Source organism: Magnolia sinica, chromosome 12 (assembly GCF_029962835.1).
Source record: "Magnolia sinica isolate HGM2019 chromosome 12, MsV1, whole genome shotgun sequence".
In the NCBI taxonomy this organism is placed as follows: domain Eukaryota; kingdom Viridiplantae; phylum Streptophyta; class Magnoliopsida; order Magnoliales; family Magnoliaceae; genus Magnolia; species Magnolia sinica.
Genome location: NC_080584.1, coordinates 50,265,211 through 50,277,809, shown reverse-complemented (window position 1 = coordinate 50,277,809; position 12,599 = coordinate 50,265,211). Strand labels below are relative to the sequence as shown.

Genomic DNA, 12,599 nt, shown 5'->3' with positions numbered 1-12,599 from the left:
AGTAAAAACATGCTAGGAAGGCATCTGACGAGTCAGATTGGGCCACACATGTTAGATTGCTCAAACCTACCAACAGATGGCCAGTTTTGATCTTGAAAATAGGGCCAACAAATGGTTCAGCAGAAAATGTAGAGCAGAAAGTTCAAGAATCCATTTGGGTGATATATAACAAGTTGCACACAAATCTTTAGTAAGCCTTGTCTTAAGGTTTTGAAGCCCATACATAGGGATGTCAGGGGGTCATGCCCCCTTGCCCAAAACGGGCTCCATGTGATCAGAAACTGGACCCCAAAATGCACCCAACAAAATTTTGTATCTGCATTTTATTTTTAAGTAGCTATTTTTGGACGAAGATGGTGAGCCATGTGATTGTGGTCTATGGGCCCCGCTGGGTGGGATGTGTAGGCCCCACATAGGAGTACTAGGAAACACCAACCTGCAACCAGAAGTGGGCTCCATTCGATGGATGGGCAGGCTCCAAAATGAATCACACTACAAGAAAAAGCGTCATTCGAGGCCTCTATTTTCACTGGCGGCCATATATAACTGCCGGTGATCACCAGAATCACCGGCAGCCGTCCAAAAACGCCCCTGTTTCTGAAACGTGGGCGCCGGTGAATCGATGGTACTAAAACCAAAAACGGGGAGAGGGAAATTTCATTTTCGTCGCGCGCGCAAACTCCCTCCTCTCTCTCTCTTGTCCTGTGCGCTTCTCCCCACCCTCTCCCTTCCTCGATCTCTCTCTCCCATCTCGCTTGTCCGGCCTTTTGCCTTCCTCGATTTCTCTCCCTCCATCTCTCGATCTACCTGATTTCCCTCCCTCTCCATTGACGTCTCTCCCAGTTCGTTCTCTTCGAAGCAACCATTGATCGATCTCCCTCCAATAGCTGACGGGAATAGAAGAAATCAGAGCACACGAAGTGAAAGGTACTCTCTCTTTCTCTCCCATTTCCTCTTTTAATGGCCAGAAATTGGGCAGCAACCATGGCAGTGACAGCCATATCCGCTGCTGTCCATGGCCTCCTACATGTTTGAAGAAATGCTTCAACCAAGAGATTCTTGTTGAGGGCCTGTTTGGACAAGGGTGGCCAAGATGGATGGATTCCGATTGGGTAGCCCTGTCCCTTCCGTTTTGGGCAGCAGATGAAATGGAGTTCCAAACGGTGGTCTTCTTAGTGTCTTTGCCACTCCCAACATGACCTCATGAATAAACCAAACACCAGATAAATTTGGATCCTGCATTCTCCGGTGAAAAATCCAGGAGGGTTGGGATTAGGCCCTACTCCAAATAAACCCTTGGTGCAGGACAGAGAAAAAGGTGTGGCATGTTACTACATTTTATGATGTTTGGACATTTGCTTATGAGGCCTTGGGGCTTGGGCACATCTAAAACAGGTTGGTAAGGCAAATCACGTTTCTTTCTTCCCTTATACACACACACACACACACACACACACACACACACACACACACACACACACACACACACAGAGTTCAACTGCTTTATGGGTTCCTTTTCTCCTCCATTTGACAGTTTGGTTATTGAGAACTCTTCCGAATATGGTTTGTTGGAGCCAAAGGGAGGAGAATGATTTGCAAGGCATTGATTGTGGGAAGTAGAGGTGGAAGATCAGTTACAAAAGGGAGTTGTATCCGTTAGAGTGCAGTGTTCGATGCTCAAGTGTTCTGAAGTTCTGCACATAACATATATGAACTTTTAATCAAACTGTCCAAGTTATCAAATACACTTTAGAAATGTCATCATCTAAATTTTGCATTGATTAACTATCCTAACCATGGATTATTAGTAAGCATTTATTTCTTGAATTTGGACCATTAGCTGTTTTTATTTTGACCATCCTTTAGTTATCCACCAATCAATGAAATCAATTTAACTTTAGTTTAAAAGCCATTTAAATTAGGATTGTGTTATGGTATGGTCTAGTTTAAGTTCATAATATTTCGGATGTACAATTCATCGTATTTCAGTCCCAATACTAACTTCTCTCTCTCGGAAGGGGTGTTCTGAGATCACATATAACAATGGTGAAGGTTGTTGTTGTTCTTAATAGTAAGGAGGGAGTTAGTGGCACTATGTACTTCACTCAGGAAGGACATGGCCCAACTACAGTGACCGGAAGCCTCTTTGGTCTTAAACCTGGTCTCCATGGCTTCCATGTCCATGCTCTTGGTGACACAACAAATGGTTGTTTGTCGACTGGTCCACATTTTAATCCTGCTGGCAAAGAGTATGGTGCTCCCGAGGATGATAATCGCCATGTAGGTGATCTTGAGAATGTCACAGTTGGGAATGTCACAATTCATCAATTACTTGTGTAGCAAACCATCCTTCTTCACAAGGACTCAGAGTTTTTCGAGGGTTGCCTATTATATGCATCACAAATTACATAAATGTCACAATTTTAGTAGAAACCAGAGATGAGGTGGTGGAGACTGCAAAACAACAGCCTGCTAGTTGATTTCAGGATGATTTGGGCTTTCGATCCATGTGGAAGATGAAGATAGTACCTGTATCAATCAACTTATTCACAAAAAATCAAATGGGATGCTGTCAGCATGCGTTGCCCTGAGCTCTATTTCAGATGCAACTTGCAACATGGTGATAGCTTAAGGCAACTTTACATCATTTTTTGGGAGTCAGTCGTGGAAATCAAATATCTTTTGGAGGTTAAAACTGCTAATGAGGTTTCTTTGGTATGGGGAACTTTTTGAAGCTCCATGAGATGAGCGCTGCTCATATTTGCTTCATTGTAAAAGAGCTGTTTTTCCTTTAAAAGACAATGGTCTCTCTGTTGCAGCCAGTCAATTCGGTCAATGCACGAGCTGCAAATCTCTCTCATGTATCCTTACGACTTTGCTCAAATTTCTGGTTCTTGTTTTCAACTGTGAGGCAATTGTATCTTCTTTTCATATATTTTTCGACTTCTATTTCCTTTGTTCTGATTTTAGACCCAAAAATATGGTGTAGATTACTATTGTTGATGTCAGTTTATTTTGATACAAGTATTGTATTTGTAGGGGAAAAAAAAGTAAGAAATTAATACTAATTCCAAGCAATTTTTTGCTCCCGTAACATGTATTCTCCTCTCGTTATCATCTAGATGTTAACATCCAGTCCCTACATAAAAATAGCAAAGACCATTTTATTTTATTTCATTTTATTTTGTGGAAGCGGGTATTCCTTGTTGTGTTAGAAATTGCTACTTACATCCATGTAATGATGAATGTACTGCTTGTTGAATATATATATATATATATATATATATATATATATATATCTATATATATATATATATATATAATATATATATATATATATATATATATATATATATATATATATATATATATATATAAAGTCGTCATCATCATCTAAGCCTTTATCATAGCTAGTTGTGTTAGGCTTTGTCATGAGCTGAAATATGTTCGAGTAATGCTCGTCATGACCTAAAAATGTAAAGCACGTAGCAGTTTTGCTATACAACATTGATTTCTTTGTGACATTCATGAGGAAGTAGGACTTATTTCATTTTTAAAAAAAAAAAAATCTTCTTGGAAAAAGGCATACAACTAGTCATTTGCTATGGATCTCATTTCTCCCATTTGTAGATCAGGGACGGGTGTGGTTCTCTGCATAGAGAAGGCATCTTCTCAATCCGGTGTAGTTGGTGTTATGGAAGCCGTTGTGATTGTACAGGTAATTTTTAAAAAAAAAAAAAAAAAAACCCTAATTTACAGATTTATTGACTGAGTTTTCGATCTGCCTGATTTTTGGTCTCTTGTCCTAATGTGAGCATGAGAAACAAATCGACAGAGTGGTTTGAACATGATATGAAAAGAAGGAAAGAGATAAGTGTCTCTAATTACAGTTTATAATTGTATCTAAGTTCACCAGAGATGCACTTAAATGAACAGATCAACTGAGTTGTTGAACATTGGAACCAACTGATGGAAAAGTGGTCTTCATGTATCATACAGTTTATCATATGATGCTAGGACTGTTTTCAGTTTGTAGAAGTGGGGGCCATCATTCACTTTCTGAACATTGAGATTCCACATTTATTTATTGCTTTACATATAGGCTTCTTTAGTTCAAAAATAATTTTTTTTAGTTGTTAAGTAATAAGAACTCAGGTTTAAAAATATAGTTGTTAATTGATTTTACTTAATAATATTTTTATTGCTTCATTTATAGTTGGTCGGATGATGAATATACTTGTGATTGAGAATAGAAATAAACAACTTACAACACACACACACACACACACACACATGTTATCCTTAGAGGATTTATTTTTTAGGGGGACATTGTAACATCCCGAAAAATTCCGTACAAAGACCCGAGCACCACCTCAACTAGAATTCTCTTAGGACTCAATCCTTTAGAAATTAAACGTGAATTAACTAGCGCTAAACTCGATTACTTGTGAAAATTAGCACCAACCACATTAAATATGATCTGTAAGACCCAAAACCTGTAGAATCGTTAGCGCTACGTTACCCTGAAATCTAGGATTCAACGCTAAACCCAGTCAGGAGTACTTGGAAACTTTGTATCGGACCTGCACCGCACGTCGAAAGTCCGATAGTGATAAACTTAGACAATTATGACCACCTTGTTGGGCTTGATAATCACCTCGAAAATCAAGTCCAGATGATGTCCTGAGACGATTTGCATGAGTCCGGAGTGAAGAGTGTGAGAAAGGTGAATTTATTTAGAAATTAAATATGAATTTAAGTAATCTGCGTCGTGTCGCTTGCGCGTCGATTATAAGCATTCTGACCGTTGGATTCTGACCTAAATTCACCCTCGGATCAAGGAAGATGACCCACACATGTCATAGTGCTTGTGGCCCTGATCGAGTTTCGGTGACCGTTGAATTGAAATTGATCCTCCATGAGCGATCTGGAAACCCGATCGGACTGAAAACTTAACTTGCTTAAGATCCAACGTTAAGGAGCTTAAGTCCGACCGCATTCAGAAAAAGGACCTCCAGAAACGCTCCATTGAATCGAAATAGATCCGATTTAGTTATAACCTAAGTATACCTTGGCCCTGGGGCTAATTCCATCAATTGTAGGCCTATATAAAGACCTTAAACCCTCACTCTCAAATTTCATACGAATTTTTCAAACCCTAGCTAAGAGAGAGAGAGGAAAAGAGAGAGAAAGTGAGAGAGAAGTTGGTGAATCATCTTGGAATTCTTTCCAGTTACCCTGCGTACCTAATCCATCGCATCTGAATCGTTATTCCAGCGATTCTAATCTCATTTTTGGGTAAGTCAATTAAACCCTAACCTGTTTTGGAACTTAGAATAGTTCAAGTGTTAATGTAGCTAATCTAATTCATGCCTTAAGGTTACCTATTCGCCATTGAGGAAGACTTATCGTCTAAATCGAATCCGTTGCGCAATTTCTGGTTTAAGGTGCGGATTATATTAGTATAGGTTATGGTTTTCAAAGCTTTCAATGTCAATTAATGATTTATTACTGACGTGAGTGTCATTTCACATGCCAAATGCGATATCTGTTTCGTTTTACGTATATAAATAATCTATGTTGTAAGTAGTGTGATTCATGTATTTGTTAAAATATTTGTATGCATTTGGAATTTGGTGTTGTCATTGCCATGATTAATTGTCATAGGAATATGATTGTTATTTATGCGACAACTCCTTGTTAAAAGGATTTGCCCTACTATATAATATGACTGACATATGTGATGTATGTTGCCAAGTGTAGTCTAAGTGCTTGTGAAAATGCCTGAATAAGTTCGTATTTAGTAAGGTGTGAATTATGAGGGAGTTGAGATATAAAATCCCAACTACTTCCTTATATGTACTATTTCCTCCATGAATTTCTTAATCTAACTATCCATGTTAACTATGTATTTGATCTCCTTCATGCAAGTTGTTAATTTTATCGCCTTACTTATGAATGGATTCTCGTTATCTTGCATTTTATAATATGTTTGCTATTATGGTTGAATGTGTATGGGGCCACGTTATGGTCTAGGCAATCGGTAACAAGCTTTGAGTTCCTGGCTGAGGTCGCTTTCGTCACATAGGACGTGTTTGATGAACCCGAGTCATATTAGGGTTGTCGGCAGTGGTTTTACGAGGTGTTTGTGCACTTCATGTCGTTCAACTCAACGTGCGCTCGTGCTAGTCAAGCTTGTCAAGTAACCCGATTGTCCCAGTGGATGTTCACCATGTATGGACGCTACTGTTTGAATCTAGGGTACCAAACTTACCAGTGCAATCCCATTAACCATGGTACCTCGATCCGCTAAGACTCATGAGCCGGGCATGGTGGTATGGGACACCGTGGTCGAGCTGTCGGCCTACGCTGGGGTGACGAGCCTCCCCGTAGTGACCAGTGAGCAATCCAGACTCGTGAGCCGATTATGGTGGTATGGGACACTATATTCGTGTTGTCGACTTACATTGATTGGTAACGAGCCCTTTGTAGTGACCTCAAGCATACCTTGATACTGCATTGAGGCGACGAGCCTTATTGTAGCAACTAAGGTATGATTAGGCATGCATTGATTGGTGACGAGCCCTTTGCAGCGACCTAGAACCATAATATCGTATGAGATTGTCTAGGACTGACGACCCTAGAATGGATCACCGTTTGGGAATTGATATAAGGAAGGTACCTTAGCTTCCCAATCCTGCTGTATGAAAAGGACTAATAACAACTTGGTAATCATGTTCATGCACCGCATTGCATGTGCCTTGGCATTATGGAGCACTGTGGGAGGTTGTCATGCGTACCGTAAGATGAAGACGCTGAGGGAGTGCAGGCGAGGGCATGCATCATTTCTACATACATCCTTGCATTAACAAGAGTACTTAGGATATGTTTGATTGTATTGCTTTATCATTACTGCTTGACTGAATTAATAACATGTTAACTTTTACTGTATAGTTCCACTGAGTTGATCACTCACTCCCACGTTCTGGGACGGTGTTTAAACACCAACCAGACTCTGTCTTAGATGCAAATGATGATACGACCCACGAGGCAGAGCGGGAGTATGAGGATGACGAGGAGGCATTTTCCTTTATGCAGTTCTCAGGCGGGTTCATGTGAACCGTGTCCTGAGCTACGGGGATTCAGGGTTATTGTTGTAGTGATTTATTTCATTTTGATACTTGTATTTTGAAACAAACACTTAAAATTATGACCTGACAGAGCATACATATCTCAGGGACTTATATAGATATATATATATATATATATATATATATATATATATATATATATATATATATATATATATATATATATATATTTCTTTAGTCTTCCGCTTGTATATTTCACCTGTCCCTGAATTATGTTTGCAGTTTGGCTAAATCTACTTCATGTTTTATGCACTAATACAGACAACATACATTCATCATTATTTATGTTGCATAAGTGATGTTTTGAAACTCAGGAGCTGAGTTATGCTCGACCTCCGAATTTCAGGGCGTTACAATGTTATTATTGTAGCCTATGGTATGGTGCCCCAATATTGCTTGTATATTACTAGTATGTAGTAAATAGTACTAGGTTAATTATTTGAATTCTACTTGTGAAAATTTTGAAATTTATTTCTTTAATTTAAACACATTCTATTATTAGTTAGGTTGATGATGAATATTTGTTGTGATTAATTATGAAATTGTTTAAGTATAGGACAATTAATTGCCCATTTGAGGATTTCTATGTGGCCAAGCATCGATATAGTGTGCTTTTGGATGCATAGAAATTCTCAAATTGTCCCGCATATGGACAATTCAAGGTTGGATAGATTAAAATGCTTTCGGTTCCCTTATTTAAATGCACATGCTTGTTCTGGGTTATATCTGTCCATTTCTCTCTGGTTACATTTCTTACATTTATTTCTAATGTCAAATATCCTCAGAATGTGCGGATAATTGGTGTGAGAATCAAATGCAAGATCAACGTATCTAGAGAGACATGGGGAGATGCTGCCGGAATTTTAGCATGGGCATTTAAATGGGAACGTGAAAGTATTAAAATCTATCCAGTCTTGGATGGGTGACTGATTTAGTCAGTATGTTAGATATACCATTAGTGATTCTTTAAGATGCCTAAATCATTGTCGTTTGGGGGTTGGCTGTCGTTGATTAGTATGTAGGTAAGTTTCTCATTTGTTACAGAGAATCCTGTTGAAAAAAAAAATCGTCATGTAACTTGGCTTCCTGTGCTAAATGAATGGATGATAATGGTGCTTATTTAAATTATATTAGGAAGCTTTGTCAGACTCAGAGTGTATTTTCAGCAATCCGTCGAAGTGGCTAAGGAAGATAGTTATGGATAAGAGTTGGATTCATCTGCCAAGGTACCCATTTAGAAACTTCTCATTTCAATTGTTGTGGCTTAGTGGTTAAGATGCATGCTTTTGAAATATCCTCCAATTTCATTGGATGATTTAGGGTGAGCTACGCATACTTAAATGGAGCTGCAAAATTCCTAGATTTTGCATTTGCAAATGCAAGTAATAGAGGGAGGATCCGATGTCCATGTAAGAACTGTAACAATAACTTCTGGGTGTCTCGAGAAGTAGCATATGATCATATCATGTGTGATGGATTTAATACGAGTTACACCTACTGGCGTTTCCATGGGGAAGATACGTTTTCTTCCATGCCTATTACCACAAATGTCACAGGTGATAATCCAGATCCACACGATGATATGCACGGATTATTATACGATGCGTTCGGTTTTTCAAATCTAAATGGTCAAGAGAGTGATGCGGGCCACGCGCCATATGGACCTACACAGGGGCAGAACACTAAAGCACAACAATTTTTCAAATTGTTAGAAGATGCTGATCAGGAATTGTATCCAGGTTACAAGAAATTCACTAAGCTTTCTTTCGTTGTGAAACTATATCACATAAAGTGCCTTGTTCGATGGAGTGATAAATCATTCACCATGTTACTTGAATTGTTGAAGGAGGGACTTCCCGAGGGTGAAACATTGCCAAAGTCTTTCTATGAAACCAAGAAGATCATTAGCGAGTTGGGCCTCAAATATAATAAAATTGATGCATGTCCCAATGCTTGTATGTTGTATTGGAAGAATGGGATGCCTGTGGATGAGGCCTCATCAAGAGCAATGGTATTTATATGTATCTTCTTATTTTGTTTCATCTTTTAGCATTATACAATCCAAAATTGGTGATTTTCAATTGTAGGAACAACTAAATGAACGAACTTCGCAGCAGCCAGAGGCTTCACATAACAGCACTACGAGGAAAGATGTATTCTCGGAAGTCATGGGTGACGAACGACATGGCCGTGTCCGCACTTACGGGTTAGGTCCCTCTCCTTTTGATATATGGGGCACAACATCCCACAGTGTCTAGTCCCAAGGGATGGCCTGCAATGCTCAGAAGAGAGATGAATAATATGAGGGATTGCATGCTGAAATATCTTCCCTAAGAGAAACTATGGCTGATAGAGATGCTCAAATATCTTCACCAAGAGAAACTATGGCTAAAATGTCATCCTTGAAAGAAACTATGGTGACATTCATGTCTGCCATAACGAATCCAAGCATTAATCTAGCTACATTATTAGGTGTTTCAGCTAATCCCAACTTGAACCAACCGTCCTCATCATTAAGCCACTTGGTTCCAACCCCTCTGGTAATTATATTATATACATGTATATTTTTACGTGTAATATGTTTTCAATTATACATAGTTCAAGCTGTATACGATGATTGACATTGATTTATCATTTGTAGAGAGACTTGGCGAATAAGGGGAATTCTACAAGTTGCACTAATGTGACTCAGGTTCTTCTTAAGAGTATTGTAAGGCCTAGGGATACTGTAGCTAAATGAACTGTTTTGAGCACGGATCCACTGACAAAAGTAGGGGGGCAAAAAACTTGGAGTTGGTTTCTGGGAAGTATCTATTCAAGTGGAAATGGTACATGATGAAGATTTGATAAAGACCCATGGACGATATAAAACAATTGGGGATGCAATTGGAACGAGTATTGCTTGGCCCACTACTTTATGTATGGCAAGTTTTTTGTTTTTTGTTTTTAAAGCAGTAGAACTTATTGAATGAGATCGTGAATAGTAATTGATTTATTTTTGTTATTTTTTTTAGGTTGTAAACAGAAATGGATGATGACTAAATGGGAAGAGTTTTTATTAAGTATTTGGAACTATAAACATCTTTTGTAAGTGGGGTTAGTAGGGATCCGTGGTTTTAGACTTTTGGATTGAGTTAGACACATCTAAACAGCTTATTTTTATCTTAGTTTAATGCATTTTGAAAAGGATAAAGCATTAGCTCGATGATTCCATCCCATGTTGATTGGTGAGAATTTATATATGTTGTCCATCCTTTTGGCACCAACACACTTTGTAAAATCATTCTGTTTCTTTTCTTTTTACAGGTGGTCACTTGGTCATCGTATTTGTAGTGTAAGAGTTCCTATCATACCTTTTAGTAAATTTGCATATAAGTCTTAGGCTCCATTTGGTCATCATATCAATCTTTATGAATATAATTTTTTTCTCAAACCAAATGAAGCTTAAGCCCTTTTTTAACTCCGCCAATGCAGCTTCTTGCATTGCCAGTCCCAAGCCCGGGTAAAGGAGGAGGGAAAGGGGCATCAAGGTGAATTGTGTCATTTTCTTCCATTTTATTTTACATTCAACGTTAATTTTCAGGTCACTTGAGATAATCGGCATGGCCCACCCTTTGTTTGGTTGTAAGTGAAGTTGATCTATGTACTTTCATATGACATGATATTTTAGAGGTCAGGCCAATTATCTGTCCTCTCCCATTAACTTTTTCTTCTCTTTGATTTGTGGGAATCAGGCACGACAAAGACATGTCAACCAATTGTTCGCATTTGCGAAAACCAGCATGGTTAGGAACTTGTTCTATAGGATTTAATCCAATAATTTTACCTAATTTTTTACTCTGTAAATTCCAGGTGTTGATGGGATTCATCTGCTAGACTTCTACCCACAGTCCACCTCAGCATGCCATATGGATTTCAAGTGAGCAATATCCAAATCTGTCACTTTTCTCATGTGGCTTTAACTTCATATTACCATCTTTTGTCCTTGTTACTTTGTATAAAATGATCCAGTAACTTCTCAAGCATACAAAATGCTGGAATTAAGTGAAATGCTGATTCGAATGCAATGGGTCTGGTCCCAATCAGGTTTCTACCATTGCTTTGTGGTCATGCAGAAGCTATAAGTGTTGCTTCCTGCATACCTTTCAAAAAAAAAAAAACACAGTGTTGATTCCTCCATGAAACAATGGTTAGGATCATCCTTCAAAACTGATTGATGGACCGTACGCAATTTAGAATAGCACCCATGACATGGCATGGGTGGGACCATCTCTGCATATTGTTGGCCCCATTGACCAAGACATGATGGTGAATGTGTTTATTATTCATCGAGAAGGAACTGAAATTATCATATTTCAAAACCAGTATGTGTTTGGTTAGTGGCCATTTTAGGAGTGGAGAAAAACCATTCATGATTTTGGAATTTTAGGAGTATTTGTGTTTGCTTTTTTTTTTTCCTCCTGCTTTTCCTTGTGTCTCAATCTGTAAATTTTATGTCCATTATGTAACCTTTCATTCTCAGGATGCCTGTAAATGGGGCTGGTTGTAAATGATTTATAGGTTGTGTTTGAATGCTTATTTAAGCCCATAAAGGTCTTCTGATCTAGAAGATTCAGCCTAGTAGAATTTTTAATTGTTTATTTTCTTTTCTTTTACATTGTTAGGCATTGACAGATATTCATAGAGGTCTTGATTACATACCTTGTTTAGAATTTTAATTTTCAATTTCATAAGGTTTTCTGCAGAATTTTAATTTTCAATTTATTGCTTTTGTTTCTTTGACGAAGGTCTTGATTACATAAATTCAAGTATGAAACACAGAAAATGAGAGGTCTTGATAACTTTCGTTTCTTTATCATGTTTTTTTTTTTTTTTCTTTTCTTGATGTGTGTTTTATTATTCTTTTCATTGCCTGTATCAGGTGGAACGCACTGTTACTTACGATGAGCACAGGCCGAGAAAACCTCCCCTGGATTTGCCATCTCTACTTTTACATGGACGGATAGTTTACATTGGCATGCCTATAAGTGTTTTAAAATTTCACTTGCTTGGGATTTTTTGGCGAAGTCATTCCAGTTGCATTTAACATAATCGAAATTGATTGTCAATGTTTAATTAGTTATGGAAAAATTGTTAGTTCCAAGCTTCCAGCAATGCTTTCCTTCTGCTTTAAGCAGTTTGCTTTTTCTCTTAAGGAGAGTTTCTGATCAGCCACAATTGGATACCTTTGAATTTATCATACTTCTTTTTCCCCACCTTGCTATCCTTCATAAATAGTTAAACACATTTCCAAGTGCATTCTTTTTTCTTTTCTTTTTTTGTTCCTCGTTTTTCTTTTTTAGAGTTTCACTCTCTTAGTTTTATTTTTTTATTTTAGTTGGTAACGGGTGTAGCATGTCACTATCTTAGTGCTAGTAGAAGACACAACTATATTCATGGTAAAAATTT

The 12,599-nt window shown here is 38.0% G+C and overlaps 1 protein-coding gene across 3 annotated transcripts; it reads left to right on the top strand.

Annotated features, from left to right (window-relative positions):
- Positions 1 to 466: 466 nt before the first annotated feature.
- On the top strand, positions 467 to 10,056 carry LOC131221354 (uncharacterized). Of its 3 annotated transcripts, XM_058216599.1 has the most exons (7): positions 467 to 927; positions 3,631 to 3,718; positions 8,286 to 8,377; positions 8,472 to 9,162; positions 9,239 to 9,357; positions 9,624 to 9,691; positions 9,793 to 10,056. In XM_058216599.1, exons 2-6 carry the CDS (start codon positions 3,695 to 3,697, stop codon positions 9,634 to 9,636), a joined length of 939 nt encoding a protein of 312 aa, XP_058072582.1. In that variant the 5' UTR covers positions 467 to 927; positions 3,631 to 3,694; the 3' UTR covers positions 9,637 to 9,691; positions 9,793 to 10,056. The 3 variants fall into 3 exon arrangements, with proteins under 3 accessions (XP_058072582.1, XP_058072581.1, XP_058072579.1); XM_058216598.1 differs by lacking the exons at positions 9,624 to 9,691; positions 9,793 to 10,056 and having other exon boundaries at positions 3,636 to 3,718; positions 9,239 to 9,533; XM_058216596.1 differs by lacking the exons at positions 9,624 to 9,691; positions 9,793 to 10,056 and having other exon boundaries at positions 9,239 to 9,533.
- Positions 10,057 to 12,599: the final 2,543 nt, after the last annotated feature.

Excerpts from the sequence above, each read along its gene's own strand:
- LOC131221354 (XM_058216598.1), top strand. The coding sequence starts at position 3,695 with ATGGAAGCCGTTGTGATTGTACAG. Across the intron at positions 3,719-8,285 it reads AAGCCGTTGTGATTGTACAG|GAAGCTTTGTCAGACTCAGA; the intron begins GTAATTTTTAAA and ends AAATTATATTAG. Across the intron at positions 8,378-8,471 it reads AGTTGGATTCATCTGCCAAG|GGTGAGCTACGCATACTTAA; the intron begins GTACCCATTTAG and ends TGGATGATTTAG.